This window comes from Nuphar pumila, chromosome 2 (assembly GCF_984573655.1).
Source record: "Nuphar pumila chromosome 2, dmNupPumi1.hap1.1, whole genome shotgun sequence".
In the NCBI taxonomy this organism is placed as follows: Eukaryota; Viridiplantae; Streptophyta; class Magnoliopsida; order Nymphaeales; family Nymphaeaceae; genus Nuphar; species Nuphar pumila.
The window spans coordinates 109,508,147-109,533,531 of NC_143250.1; the positions used below are offsets into that span (position 1 = coordinate 109,508,147).

Here is a 25,385-nt window from a genome sequence, read left to right on the forward strand (position 1 = left end):
CTACAAATTGTTGTTGGAAGGCCGGATAACACAATAAATTATTATGAAGCTCGTTAGAGATCCGAAAACACTGCAAATCATTGTAGAAAGGTCTGACAATACTACAAATCGTTGTTGGAAGACCGAGCAACACTATAAATCATTGTGCAGCTCGTTGGAGACCTGACAACACTAAAAATCGTTGTAGGGGAGTCATTGAAAAAATTGTGGAAAAGAAACAAAAAAATAAAAATAGAAAAATCGTGGCAAGGGGTGTTACGAAAACCTCGAGCAAGAAACAACGAAGGAAACATGAGCCTCACGATTAAACAAAATGCTTTATTGCACTTTTTTGATAGTTAAAAGAGAGAAAGAAAATAAAAAAATAATACAAGACCCTAAAATAATTTGGTCTGGGGGCGCGCCCCTCCCTGGACCCCCGCCCGCTGACCGCGCAGCGGAACCCGCGTCGGGGGAGAGCCCCCAAACCCCCTTTCTGTAAGGGAAAAAATTCTAAAACAGGCTCCACAACTCATCAAGTTGAATGATGCTACCCACGTTGGGAGGAGCTCCCAAACCCCCTCCTGTAAGGGCAAAAACTATGAATCAGGCTCCACAACTCATCAAGTTGAATGATGCTACCCACGCTGGGAGGAGCCCTAAACCCCCTCATGTAAGGGCAAAAACTATGAATCAGGCTCCACAACTCATCAAGTTGAACGATGCTACCCACGCTAGGAGGAGCCTGCAAACCCCCTTCCTGTAAGGGCAAAAACTCTAAATCAGGCTCCACAACTCATCAAGTTGAATGATGCTATCCACGCTGGGAGAAGCCCCCAAACCCTCCTCTTGTAAGGGCAAAAACTCTCAATCAAGCTCCACAACTCATCAAGTTGAATTATGCTACCCACGATGGGAGGAGCCCCCAGACCCCTCTCCTGTAAGGGTAAATACTCTGAATCAAGATCCACAACTCATTTAGTTGAATGATGCTACTCATGCTGGGAGGAGCCCCCAAACCCTCTTCCTGTAAGGGTAAAAACTCTGAATCAGGCTCCACAATAGTTAATGTGCAGGTCAGTCGGTGCTTGATGGAGCAATGTAGGATCTTCTGCTGGATGTGCACAGAAACAGAAAGAGAATGGAGAGAGAGAGTCAGAGGGTTGATGTTCATGGCCTCCTCTAGGGGAAATTTCTTTCTCGGATAATCCTGCAGTGCAGAGACTGAGTCTTAAATAATCATCTTCGGGGCACTTAAGTCTTTACAACCACTCCTTTGCTAGAATCGTCATTTTTTTGGCACCAATGGAGGAGAGGGTACTTAAGTCTTTGCAACCGCATTAAACTCTAACGCTAATTAATGCTGGCAAACATGGGGATACGAGACGCACATGCTTAAATACGTGGTGCTCATTGGGACCCCCGAACACAAGATGTAGCTAACTGCCCTCTTCGGGGGAGAACATATAACCTGCTTGCAATAAAAAGCAAGTGATAAGGAGGGGGGAAACAGAGAAACAGAGAAAAAAAGAGCTTTACTCCTCATTCTGCAACCAGCTTGAATCTTACTTACATGCAACAGGAAGCATTGAATACTTTATTGTTTTTCTTTTTTAAAACTTAAGCAGCATTTCATGGTTTCACAGGACAAAACTGAACTATAACAATAACAACAACAGCATGGTTGTCACCAATAGTGGTGCAAACATGTTATAATATGCAACCAGGAAATATATACTTGGAATCATGCTATATCTTCCAGCAAAAGAGTATGGCTCCTCAATGATCATCAGAAAAGGACGGCAGTGCCAGTTTTGATTGTCCAGCCCAGACTCACCAGCTGAATCATAACTCGCACAACTGCCAACAGAAAAAATCACCACAAACAAAATGGCTCCTTATATACATCAAACCACTTTGTTGATGACAGCCTAGCCTCCTGCCAAGACAAATTGCAAGTTTTAAATAAAAAAATTACAATCTCAAGAATATTTGAAGTACCATTCAAGGAAATTTACAAGTAAATGAACAGAAAAAAGGTCTTCTTCAGTCTACCTAGATGCATAAATCATGTAAGTATAGAGAAGAAAAGAACATAATCTTGATGTACAAAAGCACACATCACCTGTGTCAACCCTTTGTGGAACACACTGTTTACGAGAGAGGATATTGGACCTCTTCCTTGGATTTCCATATTGGCGTTCTGGATAGCTGAGTGAATGGCATGCATTATTTCCCCATATGTTGCTGCCTTTCCGCTTTCAATAGCTAGGATGAAGGATGAGGTCAGGGCACCTCCCATCTTACCTCCGGACAGAGCCTACACCCATGACAATATATCTAGCCTTCAGTCATTTTTACCCACTTTTCACACTAGAAGTTAGTAACTAAAAGCAGCTTGAGAGCGCTTGTGATGTTTATGACTAGTTTTTTTAGCAAAACAATACACAAAGCGCAGGCAAACACTAGAGAGGAGCTGCTTCATTAACAAATATAAATAGAAAAACAGAAAGAGGGAACGTTAGCTGAACCTTGTCCAAGGAGTTAATATAACTACTAAATCGTTGTAATATATATATATATATATATATATATATATATATATATATATATATATATATATATATATATATCAATTCAAACAAAAATGAATTAGGTAACGTCAATCGTGAATATCATCATCATCTTCTTCTTTTTTTTGCAAAAATCTCCCTAAATCACTCTTAAGCTCTTTAAGGATGAATATGAACTAGGGCACAAAGGGGCTTTATATGTGTTTAAAAAAAATTGAAATGAGTGCAAACAACGTATCATAAGATATGCCCCTTATCAGCTATGTCACATGAAAACGGCTGAATATACGAGGATATACAGCCATTTTTATCAAGTTTTCAATGTAATTAATATACAAAGAGATATGGAATGGGAGTCAAAATGGAGTATCTGTGTGACATTGCGTATCAGACTGTATGGTAAGATAGAGGTGCATATCGTAAGAAACACACCCTTATCGAAATACGGGTGTGTATCGTATCAGGACACCCCATAGATACAATACTAATTGTAGTGTATCATATGATGCATACAACACCGGTACACCCAGCTTCGACCTTGTGGCAAGGGATGCTTCCCTGTGGGCTTCGAAATTGTGACATCCTGTTAACTTGGTGACATTCACAACTCACCCCTACCAAGGGTATTTTGGATAAAATTTTATTCTTATTGTTCCCCGGTATCGACTTCAATTCGAATGATGACTCCTGTTTGTGCTGTAAAACTTTAGCATAGAAGCACTTTTAAATTTTATTCAATCCCATTCTTCTGTTCAAACTATTTATAGGACTTGATTTACAATCACTGGTACGTCATCTATATGGTCTCACAAAGTATCCTGTCTTATTCATCACTTTATTTAATCATTTATTTATTTGTTTGGGATGGGGTGAAAAAGTTGGGTTGCAGACATGTAATATAAAACTGCACTTAAAATAAACTACTGCAACATTATATTGAATCCCCCATCCTGGAATCAGAAACCTGACACTGCATACCAAATTGAATCCCACGAAAACAGTTGTAACAACACGGAGATATTTATCCATATTGATGGCATATGAAAGAATTCCTCTATACATGGGAGGAAAAGAAATGCATGGATGGTGCTCCTTACTTCGGTATCTGCTGAAATTTGGTTGTCCTCACAACTGCTAATTGATAGGACCTCTCCACCACTTGTACCTTTATATTTTCTTGGTGGATTGCTCTGCAACTTGTACACTCCACTCCTGATTACATTAAGACAGAAATTAGACCACTGATACAAGAAAAGTTTCAAGGACCATGGACTTCACTTGACTCTGCAAGGCCTCCAATGGGGTAGGTCGAGCTCACGCCAAGCTTTCAGCAGTAAATTTGGACGTGGAAGAGAGTGTGTGATTGATATGAATACAGATATGAAAAGAAGGAAAAAAATCCCACAAGAAACAACACATATGCTCATATACATGCTGCAATATAGAATAACTGATAATGACAACTTGTTATAAATTGAAACAGAAAACTGTTTTGTAATGTTTCTCTTGGACCAATCCTGGTGAAAAAACCTAACTAGTTGTATAGATCTACAAACACAAAAATTTTGGAAGAGAAATGACTTACATAGATCAGTTCACATTTTATTAAAAAACGATTTACTTGTATTCTTTGTCAAATATCATGATACTGGAAACCAGTAATGCATTGTGTGGACTAGACACAATCCTCAGAGTTCAAAGATCGATTCAGCACTCAGAGAACCTAACTGAATCCAGGCCCAGTCTGCCATAGTACATCCATGAAACAGAATCAGAGTTGGGATAGACTCAAAACACACAACTGAATAGGCTTAGAAGAAAAAGATTTCAAGTCTAAGACGAGCCTATCTGCTGAGAAAGGTAAGCCCTAAAAGAGAAGGCTATGGACTTTAAGAACCAGAAGACGGATAAGTTTTCCAAAACAAAGTCCTGAGTAGAGTCAAGAATAAAAATGCTCCACAGTACCAACTGAATTCATATACTGAAACTAAAATAATCGCACGAAGCAAGATATGTTAAGTAACCGAGTCAATCTCCACACATATGGTAGATCCAAAGAAGTGCCACTGTGACAAGCATCTATAACTGCATGGAGTTTTACTCCAGATGGCAGAGGTCTGACAATGGTTTCATTGATCTCATCGTCAACAATGCATCCTAGAGTTTCATAGTCCATTGGACAAAGTGTTTCATCATAGGCATCAACTTCATCTCCAGTATAGTCTGGTTGCTGTGATCCATGACCAGAGAAATGAAAAACCAACGAGTCTCCTGGTTGACATTCATGCACAAGCCATCGCATCGCCATTCGCATGTTTTGTTTGGTCGGCTGCAAATATGGATCTGTTTCATCTTCTGCAAAAAGGATATAAGAGAATATAGACTATCAGATCGACTGAGCAGCCATTTATTATCACGTTAACATGAGCAATTAAGATCTAACAATATTTGTCTAAGTTGGTAATAGATAATGGCATGCAAGAAGGGCTAAGTTTCAATTAGCACCATGGGAAGTTAATGTATCTCTTTTGTTTGTGAATAGTGACAATACTATCACACTATTGAAATACTGACAAGAATACCAATGACATCTATACTTGTATATCCGATGTTCTTTACAGCTTTCTTACATTTCCTTATAATTATGACATTTGGAACATTTCTCAGAAGCATTCAAGCTCCTGCTGGTTGCCCAGATAAGATATATCTTATGGCAAAGTCACGCAATTTCAGTGTTATGGATGTAGTTAAGCTGAAGCTAGGCAGACACCTGTGAGTGTAAACACTTCAAAATTCGGATTTCAAGTATGTTACATCAGGAAGCCAATGTGAGGGTTTGTCTTTCCATAATCTAGTCGAAGTGTTGTACTATGTCTTGAATGTTCTGCATATAATCTTGCATATTTGCACGGGATGAATGCATTACTTATACCTATGTGCAGCATATAATCTTGCATATAATGCACCTAGAATGCATCACTCATACTTATATGTGCAATTAGTAATCTGCTATATTTGGAATAGTTCACATGTATGTAATGAAAAGTAATCAATTCTTATGAACCAGTTTTAGTTTGTGTCCTTGACATAATCCGAACTTGCAATAGCATGAAAACAAAAAGCAAAAATTAGAGTGCTTTATAGCAGTGTGGTTGTTCCTTTTCAAACAATTGGGAAGCTACATTCTCCATGCTTATAAGCATCATAAGATCCAGCACTTGGGTAGCTGCCTTTTCTTTTTACTTTTTTCAACACTTGTTATTTCAATTAAAAACAAGCTGGCGCAGTGTGTTTCATCACAAATTGTTGAAGAAATATTCTATGGTTGTTCTGTTTGTCCTGCTCCATGCATATGTTTGTGCTTGTATTTTGTCAAAGCACACTCACCTGGAATTGGGAATTCAACCAACTTATGCTTCAGTCAAATGTTTATTAGCAACCATGTAAAATCTTCCATGAAAAAGATCTCTACGCATTGGACAGCAGATATACCAGAATCACAATTTCTTTCCAGCAAGACACCGAAACGAAGATGAATGAATCTCACGACACCTTAACGAAAAATACTACACGAAACTCAGAAGTTTGTTGCTGTTCTATAAGCTATATAGAATCAGCACCTTAGTTAAAGTTGTGTTGGGATTCAGAGGATTTAGTGAATTTCGAATTCAAATTCCACTAAATCCTTTTGTCAATTTCCCGCCACCAAGAGGAATTTGGTGGAACAGGATTCCGATTCTACTGAATTCCTTGAAGCCAAACGCGCTCTCATTGTGGAACACATCGTTCATCTAAATTAGATAATGGCCCGGATTCCGAACAAGACCAATCGAGTTTGAGCCCTCCATGAACATAAATAATGTAGATGAGCAGCCTCTGATCGTATCTTTGCCCACATTCTTGATGAGATTCATTCAATTATACATATTTTATGACAAGGGTAAAGGTAGCAACAGTACAAAAGGTTTACTAACAAAATGGCTCCTTATACCCTGAGAAAAAAAGGAAATTACCATTCAAATAAAACCAACAAAATGGCCCCCTTATACTCTGACAAACAGACTTGATGAGACATGTGTACACATATAAAGTAGGGGGGGGTTTGTCAACGGGTCAGATTTACATGGACCAAACTCTATAGGGTTCGGGTATGATGACAAATAAGAATACCCAGGTTAGACCCAAAGGTCTGATTAATACTTGGACCCAGGTATAGTTTGTGAAATTTTATACCAGACCCGGGCCCGATCTGAGTTCCCATTAAAACCCATAATTTTTTAATGTAAATATGATAAAAATATTATTTTATGGGGTATGATCCGGATCTGGTTAATGTAGGTTTTATCAGGTCCAAGTATAGTTTATCTACCCAATTAGACACTTGTCCAAACCCGATATCATACCCAAAAATCTGGTCAGAGTCTGATTTTACCTTGGTCTGAACCAAACCCGAACCGTTGACAGCACTAATATAACGGTGAGCAGATCAGGTGCTCATCTGAAAGTGATTTGGCATCCTCACCGTCTACAATCTGCACAAAGACCATGAGGTCCTTGTGAGATGAATTGGACGGTGAAGATGTCCAATTACTTTCTTAAATTGATTTGACAGATCACCCGATTTGCTCTCCATATAAAGTGTGATTGATCCCAAAATGCCAAGCTGTAAGAGATTGATGGGTTAATTTTGACCACCAACCAACCAACCAATTGCCTGACACTGGCTTTCACTCATGCGTGGACCTCACGCATTGAAATTCTTGCCAAGCTATGTCACAGAGGTACGCCATTTTGGGGGAGTGTTCGGACATGCTGGCATGGACACTGATACGTATGACATTATTTTGATACATTTTTAATAATACTTTAACATTTTTGAATAAAAATGCACGTTTTTACTATTAAATTGTCAAAAAATATTATTATATATTAAAAAAAATTAAAAAAATCTGTGTCCTATTTTCTGAAAATTTTTCAAACTCGAGCTCCCATCACGTGTCAGCGAATCTTTGTGACATGGCTGCCAAGAACTCAGAGTGAAAGGACAAAGAGAAGGAGAGATGTTCACCAGTGAGCATGAGGATGCAACTCTCATCAAAACCAAACTTGTGGCACAGCAAGAGCTTCATGCTCGTAACGTCGTTGATGGGGCCCTGCAGCTCATAACTCTTCTTCCTGTAACTGACTCCGCAGAGGACAGCTCTCTTGTTCCCGTGAGCAGGAGGGTAAGGAATCGGACCCCTTATGTGATACGAACCAATCGAGCTTTGGAAGGTTGGCTGTGGAGTAGCACCCACATTTGTATTGCTGCCAGGACTCGCCGGCCTGGAGTTCACAGTTCCTTTGAGCCAAGTAATTATGGCTCGCCCGGCTCGGTGGCAGATTTGGAAACTGCAGGTAGCACCACATGATTTGCAACGTGGACTTCTATGATCATCACCAGCTCGAATAAGTAGTTGTGAATCATCACAGTTAGAACATGTTGCCGTAACCTTGCCTGCATGCATTTTCTCTTCTCCCATGGATGAAAACGAGGGGAATTTTTAAGTGCCCAAAGAAGGCTTGAGAGAGATACAACGTAGAGCATGAAGAAGAAGAAGAAGAAGAAGAAGAAGAAGAAGAAGAAGAAGGAATAATAAAAGAAGGCAGTACCCTTTATTCTTACTTAGCTACAAAGGTGAATCCGATTCTCATTTCTGTGGATGCATGGTGCATGGTGAAGTTAGTAACATGGTGCTTTGATGTTGAGTCCATATACCACACGTTCATGGGATACCAATAAAGTACATTTTTGAGTCAGCAAAAAAATCCATGCATTTTTACAAGGGTGAAAAAACCTGTACAGATTGGTTTAGGACATTCAAGAGTCATTTGTTTTCACTTACAAATGATTGTAGCAAACTTTAATGTATATATATTGAAATGGGTCCGAGCTAAACTCGCTAAACCAGATCTGGACTGGGGCCAAAATGGAGCTAGGATAGGAAAAGCCATCTCTATGTCCTATAAAGTTTATATAAACAATTAATACCGGGTCCATACCTTGTAAAAAATTAAATATTTTATGCTTGTCACATTTTAAAAATTAGGGATCTTAATCCGAAGTCAAGTAAGATTTGGGTCTCATATGAATTTTCGTAAACCATGATTAGCTCCATGTACTAATCGGATCCTATGAGTCCGATGCCAATTCTTAATCGGGCCTCCACCTTTAGTACTAAACCTATATCTTATTGGATTCAGTATGAGTTAGGATTAGGGCATACTCTACTCGTTGACACCCCTGGCCAGATTGGGCAAAAGACCAATACAGGCAAAAAATTTTGCAGTCCATAACCCGCTCATAAGGCACATGGTGACATGGGTCAGTTGGCACTCGGCCCGGATCCAGGTATACAAAATTCTGATTTTTGGCTGTTCCGACCCGAGTTGGATCCGAATTTTCAGATCCGTATGCATCCGCAGGTCAACTTTTGAATATGATCAGCTTATGTCCAAGAATATGGATTTCGGGTCGCGTGGATCCAACCCATAACCCTCAACAGGAAAGAGATGATGTGGCACATTTCCAGAAATGACGAAGATATCCCCAATTCCCGAGAGACGAAGAGCCCCTATTGGTAGCATTTTTCCCGCGGTTCCCTTTCCTTTCAAATTCCATTCCCACCAAATACCATCTCTCTCTCTCTCTCTCTCTCTCTCTCTCTCTGTTTTCTGCCTCAAACCTCCTTCTTCTCTTCGCTCCTCTAAGCAGCAGGCCCATTTGGATCTCCAATCAAGCGCCACTCTGCCATCCAGAGCACTTGGCAAAGTGATTCAACGTAGTTTTTTGTTATCCGCTTCCGTTGTTGATGGATAGGCTAAACTTTAGCAGATGACAGTTTTTGCTTTGACCCTTGTAATTGCTCTTTATGGGTTTTTTGGGGAGTGAGAAGTTGCAGCTCAACTGTTTGTTGAAATACCTGATAGAGATTGTGTCCACAAAATCCCATGTTTTCGTTTCTCTATCAAAATTGGATACTATATGCACTTTTTATTTGAGCCAAGTAGTTGTTGTGAATAGTTTTTTCTTTGACGGTTGTGATTATTTTTTATGGGTCTTTTGGGGAGTGTGAAGTTGGAGATCGATTGTTTGATAAAATTCCTGAAAGAGATTGTGTCAAATCCAATGTTTTCGTTTCTCTATCCAATTTTGTCTGTCATGAAATCAAAACTTACTATGATGATTACATTTTGCTCAATGATCTACCTTGAAATATATTATCATTGAATTTCAATGACTAATGTGCGGTTCTTGCTACAGGATGGCACAATTTTATGGCAAGAACGTGGAATGTGATATCTCGTCTGAGGTCTATCTTTCACTCTCTCATGAAATTAACCAACTCATCCTATCATCAAGATATTTGTGCAATAAGTAGTTAAATATTCTCTTTGCAGGAGAAAGATAAGCTTGTTTCAGAAGTAATCCGGTATATTCTTTTCAAGAACCACCAGAATTTCGGGGCTCCTATTAAGAGGGAGGAGCTTACATGTTTAGTAACTAAAAACTATCACCAGCGTTCCCTTCCTTCACTTGTTATCAACGAGGCACGGGATAAACTCTCCAGTATCTTTGGATATGAACTGAGAGAGCTTCAGCGCTCTCGTCCTTCCTCTGATAGCAATGTGCGCTCTTCTCAACCAAGTAAGTGGGTTATTGACAGTTCAAAATTGAAGGTGTTATTTAGTACTGAGATTTCTCAGCCTCACAATTTTTCCCCTCAATGCATCCAGGTGGGGCAGAGATGAAGTCTTATGTCATTAGCAGTAAGTTACCATCTGATATTTATAGCAGATACGTTGAGGATAAGGAAACTTCACACATGACTGGGTTTTCTTTTGTCGTGATTAGCATTGTTCATCTTGCTGGAGGTAAAATCTCAGAAGGTGTGTTTTCTACTCCATCTTTTTCTTGTATCAATTACTCTTGAAGACAAATATACTTCCTTAATGTGATAATCTGATGCGGTGCAAGTGTTACAGATAATCTATGGCACCACTTAAGGCGATTGGGAGTAAATGAAAATGATGAAAACAATCCACTATTTGGAAGCATCAAACAAGCAATGGAAATGCTTCTGCAACAAAGGTTAAAATGAATTTGATGAAATTTTCATTTAAACTTTAGGCTTTCTACATCCCATTGAAATATTTGGTTGCAGTTCTTACCCTGTTCATTACCATATAGGTATCTGCAGAAGACCAAGATTAGTGGTCCAGAAGGTAATGGCTTCATGTATGAGCTTGCTGAGAGAGCACTAGATGAAACAATTTTACAGGGTCTGAAGGATTGCATTGGACAGGTCCTTTCCTTATTACTATGATAATTATTTTTCTGTTGTTAAAAATTGTTTTGTTGTTTCCATCAAATATGCTGAATTTGTTTTCACAATGGTTCATATCATGATCGTAATTGCAATTTACATTCAGTTCATATTGCTTAGGAATATAATTTGTTTTTGTTTTTTGACAAGCATGCTGGGAGATGGAATATAATTTGTTGTGATGTATGGTAAGCTAAATTTTGTGTTAGAATGTCTGGATAGATTTTATTGTGTTGGCTTGAGACCCAAATCATTTAGTATGCCATGCATGTGAGAAGCTTGTGGAAGGAAATGAAAGAGAAAAGGTCAAAGGAAAAAAATTCAAATTTTGTAAGGTATGATTTGGAAAGCCTCAAAAAAAAAAAAGATCGGTAACTAGCAAAAATTTTTTTGAAACTGGATGAATTAGATTTTTTTTTTTCAAAATTGATATTGTCTTTCTTTTCTCCATTTTTATTACTTTTGTACTTCTTTTTTATTATCTTTGAATCTTTGTTCTGTCATATTTAATCAGTTTTTTATTTATTTTTGCCTATTTGTTGAACAATCTTCTGTTTTCCAAAAAAATCACTGGTGGCTTGATTAATTTTATTGGAATTTTAAATTTTCCCCAAAAAACCTTGGCAAGTTAAAGGGGTCAGTAAAAAGGAAAATTGAAAAAGTGAAAGTAAAAGCTTTGTTATATAAAAGGTCAGAAAAAATATTTTAAAATTTTTATTTTATTTTATTTTATTTTATTTTTTATTTTTATTTCTGACTATGTTACTTGGCATGGTTGAGGTGCTTTTTCTTTGCTCTTGTTCTTTCCAATAATTCACTCCTCATATAGTCCAGTGTACTTTTATTTTTTTGGTTATCTGCATGGATACTAATTATAGAAGCATTTGCGTTTTAAGTATCTCAGCTTACCTCACTGTTCCATATTTGTATCTTCCCTGCATCAAGATCCATAAGATGGAGTAGACATTTGCAAGTAGTCTAGAGAAATCATGTGGAGGTTTTGCACACCTGCTGTCAGCAGATATAGTGTATTTTCTTAGCATGCATATGTTTGATTATCGGATATGATGGTTGGCTGATAAAAATCAATCCAGGACGAGGTGTCTCAAGTCTGAATGCCATTGGGCCTGTTTCACAGTTTGACTATCAAAAAACGAAAAACAATACTTGGAGAAAAGTGCATATATGTTAAAAAGCATTCTTGATTGTCAATGACATGTTACATGCATTCAATTGTTGCTTTAAATTCCTTTAGGACAATATTTCTTTGGACGAAAGATGTGATATGAACCTTTACTTGGATGCTGTTTATTGACAATATTTCTTTTTTTCGAGGATGATCTTGTTTCATTTCTCATATTCTTGGTTCTGATTGCTTTCGTTTCATCAGATTGTGAAGAAGGATTCAAGTTCCACTTAATACAACCATTTTCTGCAGCAGTGAAAGATCTTTTGCCACAGGTTAGGCTAGTTCAAAAATTTTCCAACGATATAAATCTATTACTTCTCTCAAAAAAATAAATATATTGATGTCTGTTTCTTTTTCCTGACAGCAACTTTTTGCATCATTTGGCTTTGGGTAAACTGCCCTTTTTTACAGTCAATTATCCTTGGAAGCATTGCTTAGTTTTTGAAGTGCAGATCGTGAGATGTAGAACCAGTCCTATTTTGACTAGCATCTTCATATTCATTCACTTGTGAATCTTCTGAATTGGCATTCTTGACATTCTCTCAGAAGTAAAAATTTCTCGTAGCTGCTGTTGTTCACTCTTTGCTGACTGTATATTTTCACCTTGGTTGGATTATTAGCCTACATAATACTTGCCTTGTTACGAATTATGATCCAGACTCTGTTTTTAGAGGGCCAAAATGGGTCAATCAGAGCGCTTACAATTTATGATCTTGATATTGTGTTTTAGGATAAGGCAAATTTTTTATTCTGGTGAGTTACCTCACAATGGGCTTGTTTCTGGTTCGTTCATTTGCAACGAACAAAGTTCACTACCCCTTTCCACCATCATTCTAAAATCGCTGCTAATGAGACGAAGATTCAGTGAAATCAAACCATTTAATTTCACTACACACAACAGTGTTTCTTCCATCCAACACTGCTAAGGTGCGTATGTATAACCTGATGAAAGGTTAGCTGAGCACAATTTGGTCAGGTCGAGTCTTTACTGACCTGCAAAAGAAGCTCAAAACCAGCTTATAACTCGAACATGCCAATGTCTTCCCTACCCTAACTACTGCTGCTCTATCCAAGGAGGATGGCGTAGTGGGATGGGGCCAGACTGTTTGACGGGCAGCCTAGGTTCCAATCCCATGGACGTCACTCCCTGCGTAAGCCGATGGCAACTCCCTGTGATTGAGGGGTAAAAGCCCTTGGAGTTTTACACTGACAGGACAGCAACCGTATGTACGGCAGGTTGAGCCAGTGTGACTAGGTTTCTGTGCCTGGGGTATTTCTCAGAGTAAAATACCAAAAAAAAAAAAAACTACTGCTCCCAAACAGGTCCTAAACCGTGCCTCGTCCACCAGGCACCAGCCAAGAGTCAAAAGTCTCATGCTTGGTTTGGTCCCAAGTCTCCTTGCAGATGCGTCTTTTCAACACCTGATTGAGAATTAAGTTCACATGTCAGCGCTGTGTCGTGTCAGGACATAGCGAGTTACATTCCTCAATTCTCAGCATGTCATTTGTTCACGGTGAAGATCATTTTTTCCTTCCCATATTCCTTCAGTTCCTTCTCCCATTTTGTTTTACTGCCATTAATCCTCTTTAAAACATGAAAATAAATCTTTAATAAACCAATAAGTAAAATGGTTAGCGACACTTTTAAGTATCACAGATTAAGAATTCACACCAAACCTATGAGTGTATAAGTTGGAGAGTTTTGTCACGTGGATGCGCCACTTGTCATATGGTTCTGTCTCAACCGGATCAGTACCATTTGTCATATTTTAACATTGGATAGATGGTCATGCCTTTGTTGCATACACTTGGATGTGGATGCAGATTTATGCAGATAAATAAATAGAAGGCCAGATTGATCAGATGACCAGAGTCTGGTAGAACCTACCAAACGAAACTAGAACAGATATCTGCATATCCCCAAAGACCATAATGATCGTGCTCCTGCAAACAATGTCATGCACTCGTTTGGCAAAAGATACAGCGAACAATTACATGTGTAAGATGGTCTGCTCATTCATTCATGCCTGTGTTCATGCATACTCGAGATAAATGATTCATTATACTGCTGCTAAAAAGAACTACATATAGCATCTTCCTTACTAGTTTATAGATGACGCAAATCCGAGAGGAAATTATGAAGCAAATGGTTGCAAAGAAATCTAGGAATCAAATAAAGCAATTCTTGAAGCAATTGGCATTAAAATATCTTACCATGAATTTCTTTAGCAAGAAACATGAGAAATAATGCAGCGAAGGACTGCGGTGCTTAAGAAACTGTGTAAGAGTTATACATGAGAGAAATATACGTGAAACTAAACAATGTTACAAGTAATAATGCAACAGTTATTTGTGATAGAACAAACGGTCACATCTGAAAAACCAAGTGCTGGATCAAAACATTACAACAGGCTGATCATTGTTCCTGCAAAGCCCAGCTGCCAACTTTCTACAAAGAGGCCATGAGCAAAATCCACTTACCTGTCTTTGCTTAGATCCCAATGTTCGGGGGTAAAAAAAAGTCTGTACATGGCTTGTTTGGTGAAAGCTAGTAAAAAGCTCCTCACTACATCTAATTCACCACGGAAGTCCTACTAGATGTACCTTCGCTTATGGATACAGAAGCCAGTGACTTTGAAGCCCATGCCCTTGCATTCATCGCCCCTCCCTGCAAGTTGCCCCCTTTGCAGAGCTTCAGCATGCAGCACATACGACTAAAGATATACACTGCTTGTTCACAGTAAACCCGAACACGTTCATAGAGTATCACTATTCCCATGCCTTGTGCGTGCCTCCTCAAAAACCATTTTGTCACAGAAAGCAGCTTTGGGAAAAGAAAATAGAGGAGCCTCAGAACCAGAAATGAAATAGCCAATGCTAGGTAAGTCTCCTGCTGAAGCAACTTTTCAGGAGATTTTGCCCATGAAAATGGGCAGTATTCAATTTCAGCATCTTTAACCATCTTCGTTACGTTGAGCAAGTCCATCATCTTCTCCAGTGATAGATCTGGAGATGATGGCTTGATGCCTGCAAAATAGCAGCATCCACCACAAGTCAGCCAGGGAGTTGATCCCAGGATGCACAAATAAGCAAGCCATGAACCTGCCTGTTTCACATGACCGAATGTTCTATACCTTAGTTCCATCGATTTTCAGTTTTCATTTGTACACTAACTTCAGACATGACGACTACACTATCCAAGCTACCATCAGTCATTTAATATTTGACTAATTAAAGACCCATATCAGCAACGAGCAGAGTTGAATGTCATAAATTTTCAGAACATCAAGCCCCAACCAAAACAAACCGACAACTGAACTTGTTCAACTGTGAACCAGAACAAGAACAGGTCTAACCACAAATGCAGCTCTTGTTTGCTTGTGCATGGTTCAAAGAATTTAGAAAAATAGTAGATCCTTTGGTATTTTCCATGTCAGGATTCAAATCAGGTTGACCCAATAGCTGGGCCTCTTTTAAATCGAACAAAGCTGCCCCAGCATTCCAGACACTTATAAAGGTTTTAAAACATATATTGAAACCCATTTCTGTTCGGGATATGCAGGTCAAAACATACACACATCTCAACCAGGAAGTCACGAATACCAAGTACTGCCCCACAAAACACCACATGAACACCCAGGCCAAAACAGTTAAAACACAATCTACAAGTATATTTTTTACTGGACCATACCTGTAACATCCATATAAAAAGATACCAGAGAACTGAGCGTCCTTGACCCATGATACCGCACCCGGGTTGTGGAATTTTGTAGGAAAATAGTTGGGAAACCATGAACCCCATACCTTGAGAGCACACTGTAGTCACACTTCATGTCATTCAAAAGGCACAGAAAGTATAAAATGTCAATAGCTGAAATAGATGCATATACCTTGGCCTAACAGCAGATTCTTCGATTGCAATATGGTGGATGGCGGGAAACAAGGAAGAGAGAAGCACAAACACAGGCCTGCACATTTTGGAGAAAGGACACCAGGATGCATGAAAGAGCAAGGCAACATAACTGTCACTATCTCTATGAATTAGATTCAATGCCCTCTGCAGAAAAACCTCATCCACCTTCATAGGACATGATGCAGATAGGACACATCAGTTTTGCAGGAGAGTTAAGTTGCTCAACAAGAACTATGAACAAACCAAACAACAGCAATCAAAGCAGAACAAGGACTTCAAAAAGGACATCCACAAAAATGCAATCTGATCTACCTATCAACCTTATGCTGCAAAGTCGAATGATCTCATGAGAAAAACAGATCTCAAAAACCAATGAAATAGAAATACCTCATAAGAATATCACAGCAACATAAATTTAGCAGCCACCAAACTGAAGATGATAAACAGACATGGCTAACATATTAGCTTGAAATTTGAAATTGAACCCAAAGTTTGCCTCACTTTCTACACATGCAGTTAAAGAAATGTCTTGGGCCCTATGTCACAGGGACTCGGCAAACTGGGTGCCGCACCCGCGTCGACGCGACGCGGGTGAGGCACCCGGTGCGGTCAACCTGACCCTGGGTGTGTTGACCGCACCCAGGGTCATTTATGTCCAACTTTTGGACTATATATATATATATATATATATATATATATATATATATATATATATATATATATATATATATATATATATATATATATATATATATATTGCCGCACCCCCGCACCCAAGTTTTTTGAAAGTGCCACACCCCCGCACCCAAGTTTTTTGAAAGTGCCGCACCTGCACCCATGTGGCATAGCTTGGGCCCATTTAAAATGGATGCCTGGAAAAAGAGCACCTCAATCTCCCAACGAATTATGTAGAACAGAATCATCAATAAAAAAGATCATCACCTAAGTCCTAAGAAAATCAATTTGGCATGATGATGCACACAAAAGAACTAATAAGAAAAGACAAAACTTAACTAAAAGATTACCAATGTTCTTCAAAGTTTCAGTAATGAACAGTAAGAACCCTTTGTGTCTTTTCACTTGTTTTCCCTGTTCTCAAAATCTCACCCGTATAGTATTGAACAGCTACCAGAAGCTTCTTAGATAGGTGGGAAGACCGCTTCAGAAGCACGATACTCTTCGCTTTCGAAACTTTATGGGAATCTCAATTCTCCCATGCTTCTCCTATGATTTCCACACACTTCATTTATTCTTCTTATATATTTTCTCTCTACTTTTCATGTTTTTTTATGTGTTTCCTCTCACGCTTCTCACTCACATGTGCTTTCTCTAAATTGGCAATCATCATTTTTAGATTTTGTTAAAAATTTAATTCTTAAACTAAAAATTCATAAAATTTAAGAATAATCACTTTTATTTTAGTTTTTATTTGTGTTCCATTTTGATTCCCATTCAATTCTTATATTGTTTTTTTATTCCTCGCTTCCCGCCTCCTATACATTTTAAAATGCATCACTTCTCGCTTCTGCTTCCCGTATAGTTTTTTGCTTCTGCTCCCTAGACTGGTAATCTTGGTATTGAATATAGCCATTAGAATGAAATTATGAAAGACAAATCTCATATATTACTCTAGAAAGAAGATAGAGTTTAATCAAGAGACATTATCACCAGATAATCCATAAAGCACATGGGATACTGAAGCTTCAAAGTAATCCAGAAGGAATTGCTCCATTTTGTTGGATCTTGAAACACCAGCAAACACCCATGATTTAAAAGGCTCACATATAAAGCAATGACTCGATGTCAACGTCATCCCTTGTTATTTTTTTTCTTCCAGCTGTATTTCTAATGCATCAACCCATTTTGCTAGATAAACCTTGGTTTCAAAAACTTGTCCTTGCATATATTGGTTGATGAAATCCATTTTATTTTTCTTTTGTTTCTCTCCCAGAAGTTTGAAAATGTGAAACTGTGTTGTTCATCAGTTTGGAACTTGCTCAAACCTTGCACCTTTTCCATGATAATCAACTTATTAACATGTTTCAACTTTGTACATAAACTATGAACCTCTCAATCCTTTCCTTTGTCTTGTTGCTTTTATCCAATGTCACCTGGGTACAGGGGCGGGGGCGGGTGCAGGTACGGGGACACGGCTAAATATATACTGAAAAATATATATTACATATGTAAAATATATATTATATATCTATACTATATATATATATATATTACATATTGAAAATATAATATATAATATGCGAAATGGTGTGTCCAGTACCCATACCCGTGTCGTCACGGGTACGCCACCCAAAAGTGGTGTGTTATGGTATCTTAGCTTTTATCTAGTGAGCAGGACATCTCCTTGAATAGCTCCATGCTCACCCATACATACATCAAGAAAGCATACTCTTCATCTTCTTCATTGTCTTCTTCCTGAAAAGAGGACATCAATATTAATCACCAAGTTATTCATCATACTTAGGGTCAGACGATTTTTCCATGATATCACGCATACCTCTTCACATGGTGGGAACAGAACAAACAGCAGGAAGCTTCAAATTCCACAATGCGTAATTCGCAATTCAAAATTCATGCCCATCCCTGTACTTCCTTGTCAAAGAAACTTATTAAACTAACTAATGAAGAGAGAAGACAGAAAGAGTACACCCTCCCCTTATAGCACATCAGGTGTTGAGTTTCAAGAGCAAAATCCGCTTTTTGAGATTAACTTGTGGCTGCTCTATCTAGAGAAACAAACCAGGAAAAGATAACAGTTCACTGTTATGGGGCTTTACCCCCAATACATACCTAGGGAAAGGGACCACCCTAGATTTGATCAAATATAGAATACAAGATTTTGCCATAAAAGACAGAAAGAGTATGCCTTCCCCTTGTAGCACATCAGGCATTGAGTTTCAAGATCAAAATCCGCTTTTTGAGATTAACCTGTGGCTGCTCTATCTAGAGAAACGAACCAGGAAAAGATAATAGTTCACTGTTATGGGGCTTTTCCCCCAATACATAACTAGGGAAAGGGACCACCCTAGATTTGATCAACTATAGATAACAAGATTTGGCCATAAAACACCCTTCTTCTCATATGTCTAGCATACATCCTCCTCCTCCTCTGAAGAAATGATTTGGAGAAATAATAGTCCCATCAACAGTTCCCATTCCTCCAATTCAGATCATATAGAATTCCTCCTCATACCAATATCCCAACCTCCACTGGGAAGACCAGAACCTGGCATTATGTCATCCTTGTGTCTAACAACAGCGAAAAATGATGGAAAACAACTCTCTGCCGTGTAATTACTTTCCAAGGATTCAACTTCTAGGAAGACTCATCTTCATGTGTTAGAAAAGGCTTTCACATCTTCACAGCTACCAACCAGACAGCAACCCTCCTCTCGCTGAATCCAAACTCAGGACCAGCACTTGAACTAGGAGAAGGGCAAGACTGATAAAGACTTGGACGGACGCAAATGCAAATAAGATGCTAGATGAAAGAGCGTGGTGCAATGCAGAGTTTACTGGTTGACAGAAACGAGTAGAGCGACGAGACTCGCGAAGCCTAACCCAAGTAGATGGGACGATGGTGGTGGTGGTGCAAAGGCAAGCCAAATAGATGTGACTCATTATTGGTGATGGTGGTGGCCAAAGCGAACCAAATGGATGTGACAACGATTATTGGTGGTGGTGGCGCAAAGGCAAGCCAAATTGATGGGACAATTATGGTTGACGGCTGCGGCGGCGGTGGGGGTGGTGGTGAGATCGTGACTCCTTTTTCGGCTCATATATGCATATTTACATCAAAATCTCAAAAATTACCAAACGAAATGCATCCCACGCATATAGGGACTCCGGAGGAAAAACCCAAAATCCCCCAAAAGAGAAAAATCAAGAATCAAGAACTCGGCCACGATTCCAAACCCAAAAACCATCAATCAAAAACAGCCAAAAATAAAAGGAGGAGGAGGAGGCGAGGAAGGAACGAGATACCTCCAAGACGCCAAGACGATCGCCACCGAACACCTGCCGGGACCCCAAATCCAACGGCGAGCACGACTCCGAGAGCTCCAACACCACCAAATCGACGGCAGAGACCGCCGGGCACACGGGAGGAGAAGCAGGCTGCGTCGGCGAAACCCCAAGAGCCCCCACGAGGACGAAGGAGCCCAGCATCAATCCAAAGACAGCTCCGATCTCCCACGACGCCCTCTCCCTCACCATTACTCCCCAGAATGTACCCACCAGAGAGAGAGAGAGAGAACCCTAGCTTCTTAGGGCAAGCCCACACCTAGGGTTTCCTTCTATTGGAAGAGGAGGAGGAGGGGAGATGATGGATGTCAGAGGGTCGTTGGAACGCTCGTGTTTGGGAAGAGGGAAGATCCGGAAAGCAGATTCCTCTGCGTCTTTCTGGAGAAGGGGAGTTCATCGTTCACCCCGTTCATGGCGAACAGAGAGAGAGAGAGAGAGAGAGAGAGAGAGAGAGATTCTCTGGACCAGTCGTTTTGGGGGAGTCGAGGGCATTTTCATAAAGTAAAAAAGCTTCGGTGATTCGTACCATTCTTCGTTTGGCTCGGGGGCAGGGGACGAGGCGGGTAGCTTTTTACCAGGGAATGACTGTATTACCCCTACCGGAATCGAAGAATTACGGGAAGCGATGCTTGGTTTGGTTTCTTTAGTGGACCTGGGTCGTGGTTCGAACTCGTTGGGCTCACGGTTGACTAGATCCGTGGTGAGTTGTGAGCGGATTTGGACCCACCGTTTTGCCCTACTTAGCCAACTCATGAACAACATTCTCAATTTCAAGTGCACCATCAGATTGAACAAGACCTTATTTGCTTTATTTTATTTTATTTATCATTTCTATTTCCAAGCATCTATTGTTGGTGCCATAGCAATTGCACACGCTAAAGAAACTAAAAAGATGGTAGAGTTTCATATAAAAGATAAAAGCTTGTTGAATTTTTTTTGTGTGTGACAAAGAAGCAAGAACAAGGTCACTTAATAGGCTCACCTCCCTGCAAGGTAAAACTTCGGGTTACCAAGGAGGGGCTTGGCGTGGTTGGTAGGAGCTGCATGTGCACCTCACCTTGTGGTAGGACGTTGCAGGTTCAAAACCCAATAGTACGTTGCATAAAAACTGGTGTGGTCGCCTAACCCAAGCTTGCCTTTAAAAAAGAAAAAAACTTAGAGAGTTGAAGACACATCACCTAACCTTATGTGCCCCAGCCATGATAAAGCAACGACAGCCCTCATGCGGCAACGTGGTTTGATCTTGGGCCTTCATCTTGACACATGAATCCATTGAATATTATTTGTCAAGTCTTGTTTGATCATTGCTTTGATCTTGGATACCAATAACATGTTTGAAATGCTAGTAATTGGTTAAAAAAAATATTTGCACAAACTACCAAGTGCAATCAGGTTCTACGATCCAAAAATGAGAATAATTGCAATGTTTTTAACCATTCATAATCAGATAACATCTTATGACCAATGTGATTAAGACATTCACGACTCCCACAAAGATATGCCAGAAAGAATCAATTTCGAGGAAAAGGTCGAATAAATTGAATTAATTAATAATGCCACTCATAGACCTCCTACCGCAGGACTTGATATTAGACATGCTAAAAGAATATCATGCATTGTTGCAAACAAAACCATTTAACTAGGTCAAAATATCTCATCATGATCTTACTGTCAAGAAAAGTGGGTCGCCTATTTCTTTTTTCCGAATAATTTCTACGAACGTTATGGGTTTGGATGTGCACGGTACGGGTCTGGATCGATTTAGTCGGATTTTTGTTAGCCCTTGAGCGAACCAGTATGATGAAATAGTGGCAACTTGTATAGATTTTCAATTTCGAAACCTTAAAAAAAAGAAAGAGTGAGAATATCTGGATCTAATCTGAGGTGGACAATTGGATCGGGTTACGGTGGTTGTTTGAACTAGATGGTGTATATAAAGGTCAGCTTGCTGCTCGGTCCATGCTGAACAAACCATTAAATTGTGTTTATCTCAAATAATTGACCTTGTTAAGATCCCATTGCATTCTATTTTTAATATTTTTTTTGTTGAAAAGAAGTGGAATATATTAAGAGTAAGATCATGAACAACAGGTTCAGGAGAGAAATCAGTCTCAAAAAGAAGGAAACACGTAGGGCTGTCAACAGGTCGGGTACCCCGACCCATTAGAGTATACCTAAACCTGCCCAAATAACAAATTGAACCCCTTCGGATTTTATCGGGTCATGAAAATGGAATCCCAAACCCGAAGCTGCATAATTGCAAAAATTTATGCTTATTAAAATACATTTAAAATAATCGGGTTGGGTCGGGTACCCGGCAAAAATCATGACCCAAACCTGACTTAGAGTCAACAGGAATATTACACTTTTCATGCTCGTATCCAGGAATTCGGGTTCAGGTCGAGTTGGGTACCTGATACAAACCCGACCCATTGACAGCTCTAGAAACACGTCAAGAATAATGGCGTGGCTTTTGTCAGTTTAGTGTCCGTTTAGCCGTGTCTTTGTGACATAGGTTAAAATAGTCAAGCATTGCATAGAATATGGCTTTCTCATGCAACCACCATAGTGACAAATATTGCGTCATTTTTTAAACAACAATAAAAATGAATCACTATATCAGGAAACATTTAAACATTCAATATTACATAATATTATCATTTTCATAACACAACAGAACTGTATTATTTTTAAATATAAATATGACACCTTTGTTAGTTTTTTCTTTGTACGAATTATTATCAAATTTCTACACATGGTTTTATCATAATTTATTTTATTGTAGTTTTTTCTAATTATTTGCCAAGATTTTTTAATAAAAGTTCAACAAAAAGATTTTTAAATCCTATGAGAAATTCATAGCCGAATAAGTGTTTTTTTTTTTTGAAATTATGGGGGTCGACGAGGCAGAGTGGGTAAGATCAAGGAGCTACCCAAGCTAGGATAAAAAGAGCCAGACTGGGTAAGATCAATTGTCGGATGCAAAAATGCATATATCAAACTTGGATCCCATTAGATGTACCTAATAGATCCAAATAATACTATAATCGGTTGGATCTTGCTGGATTTTAAGCCAGATTCTGATTTGGATGCAAGGATGTTATGATTAGGATCCGGTTTGGCTTACCGAATTTGGCTAAACAAACTCAAATTCAATTGAATATTTGACCTGAATCCAAACTGTTTACATCCTGACCAGTCTCAGCGACACGCCACAATTTGTCTGAGTGCCCGTAAGACAAGAACATTGACCAAGAGATGGACATGTATGGATATTATTATAATATTATCTAATAAATGGTTAATAACAATTTATAAAAATGCATTTTTTTATGTTAAAAAAATAGTTAATATTTTTTTTTAAATTCCATGAACTCATGCCTTAAATTCACATGCAGAATTCGTGTTGCAACTGAGATGGGTACCCAGTATCTTTGTGACGTGCCATAGTAACTAACCAAGCTTACCTCTAAAAAACTAAAATAATAGGATAAACTGTAGCCGTTATAGCAATCATCATTTTTTTTAAGCACTTTTCTTTAAAATTTATTAAACGAAGAAACCACACTCGAGATACTGGTCTTAGCCTGCCGCACCTATGATCACCTTTCCGGCAGTGTATGCATCTTATGGTTAACTTAACCAACGGGCATTGCCGGCCCACTAATGGACCGGGCTGGCCTGGTCAAAGCTAGGCTCACGGCCAGACCGTTAGGTCCATGGGCTTAATCGGGCCAGCCAGGGATATTATATTATATACACACACACATTGGTGAGTCGCAAGCAAGCCCGGCCCATTGCCCACCTCGAGATAACTATATGAATCATGCCAGCAGCTCATGAGTTCTCTATCTTAGGTCGAGTCCAAGTCTTAAACCATGGTCCCACGTTCAAGTCAACTGTAGTACTTTCCATTGGTCAACGAGTCGTTAAACAAAAGGTGAAACCAGCATGGTCTCAGCATTCTCATCTCTGAATCCACCGAGAGAGACTCGTTCAAACCAAGCTCAGGGTTTTCACATTTTAAATGAGCCGAGCTTGCCAAGCCCATGCTCAAGCTCTGTGCAGCCCAAGTCAGCAAGCAGAACGAACCCAATCAGGACCTGGTCATTAACTAGGTAAACCAGTCCAAAGCTTTCATAAATTTTTAAGGGCATTTGGGTCAGAATAAGCTCGTATGATATATATATATATATATATATATATATATATATATATATATATATATATAGAGAGAGAGAGAGAGAGAGAGAGAGAGAGAGAATCACTAGAAAATGAGAACTGAAAACATGAGAACTAATGTATGAACTGTTATTTTCATAGATTTTTTGTTCTTTTCTTTAGAATCTAACCATACCATGTGATCTACATGTTTGGTTTTATAAGAACCCGCCGGTTTTGATGCATAAATGTGTTTTTTAATGTTTTAAAATCAATGGCTCATAATCTTCATAAATATTCAAGCATTCAAAAATCAGATTTTTTCATCAAAAATACATGATCCAATGGTTGATTCCTAGCAAATTCACCATGACAAGCACAGCGACATGGTTGGCTTTGCCAAAATAGTGTTGAAAATGCCCATACTTCTAGTTCTCATATTCTAGTTACTCTGTATATATAGCATGTTTGCTAAATAAATAAATAACATAATTGTTTCCCTACTGCTTAAAGCCAGTTCGAATCCCGCACATTATTGTTTTGCTGTACGATAATCTACTAAATTTTTACATGTAAGTTATTTCTTGGTCACAATAAACTAAATACATGTTCTAGCTCATCGGTGGGTCATATGTGCAGTTTTTTGAGGGGCTGGAGATCGAATGCCACCTCCCGTAAATTACACTTTGGAACAATGGCCAAGCTCGGTGCGGAACCAAGCCAAGCCTGGACAATACTGTTCAAGCTTGGCTCCGAGCTTGGACAGACATTGTGAAGCAAGCCAAGTTCGAACAGGGTTAGATCTAACCTCTTTGATAGATCTACCAAGGTGTGCATCACGTGCATTCTACCTTGGTATTGCCATTATGGTCGGCCTTGTTGATCTTGGGTTTCAAGTGCAAGGGGTTGGTAGATCTATCAAACAGGTCAGATCTAACACAGTTTCATCAATCACACTCTTGTGAAATGAAAACGAAGTGGTGTGACTACCAACCCAATGACTTGTCAATTTCTCTAGACTGCAAACAAAAATATCAAGCGTTGTAGAGCTAATTCCACCTTATACCCAAATCCGAAAATGCACAAATCTCATTCTTCTTCATCTTTGCACCAATTCCCATATCTCATACTTGCAGACGAGAATTGAAACTACCAGGGATGCA

General features: G+C 39.0%; 3 protein-coding genes across 4 annotated transcripts; 1 reads left to right on the plus strand and 2 right to left on the minus strand.

Moving 5' to 3' along the window:
* Nucleotides 1–1,548: 1,548 nt before the first annotated feature.
* LOC149846679 (metacaspase-1-like) lies at nucleotides 1,549–8,107 on the minus strand. Its single transcript, XM_089998119.1, has 5 exons — nucleotides 7,621–8,107; nucleotides 4,577–4,907; nucleotides 3,650–3,764; nucleotides 2,105–2,299; nucleotides 1,549–1,918 (listed from the first exon to the last, which is right to left on the minus strand). Exons 1-5 carry the CDS (start codon nucleotides 8,072–8,074, stop codon nucleotides 1,856–1,858), a joined length of 1,158 nt encoding a protein of 385 aa, XP_089854245.1. The 5' UTR covers nucleotides 8,075–8,107; the 3' UTR covers nucleotides 1,549–1,855.
* A 1,749-nt stretch (nucleotides 8,108–9,856) lies between these two features.
* Nucleotides 9,857–12,774, plus strand: LOC149846680 (uncharacterized). The gene is made up of 7 exons (XM_089992129.1): nucleotides 9,857–9,904; nucleotides 9,993–10,239; nucleotides 10,329–10,481; nucleotides 10,578–10,683; nucleotides 10,783–10,897; nucleotides 12,309–12,379; nucleotides 12,472–12,774. The coding sequence occupies exons 1-6, from the start codon at nucleotides 9,857–9,859 to the stop codon at nucleotides 12,336–12,338; spliced, it is 699 nt and encodes a 232-aa protein (XP_089848255.1). The 3' UTR covers nucleotides 12,339–12,379; nucleotides 12,472–12,774.
* Nucleotides 12,775–14,257: 1,483 nt separating this feature from the next.
* On the minus strand, nucleotides 14,258–20,559 carry APRL4 (APR-like 4). Of its 2 annotated transcripts, none has more exons than XM_089996495.1 (4): nucleotides 20,023–20,559; nucleotides 15,998–16,185; nucleotides 15,799–15,923; nucleotides 14,258–15,134 (listed from the first exon to the last, which is right to left on the minus strand). In XM_089996495.1, exons 1-4 carry the CDS (start codon nucleotides 20,251–20,253, stop codon nucleotides 14,680–14,682), a joined length of 999 nt encoding a protein of 332 aa, XP_089852621.1. In that variant the 5' UTR covers nucleotides 20,254–20,559; the 3' UTR covers nucleotides 14,258–14,679. The 2 variants fall into 2 exon arrangements, with proteins under 2 accessions (XP_089852621.1, XP_089852622.1); XM_089996496.1 differs by having other exon boundaries at nucleotides 15,799–15,911; nucleotides 20,023–20,542.
* Between the last annotated feature and the right edge of the window lie 4,826 nt (nucleotides 20,560–25,385).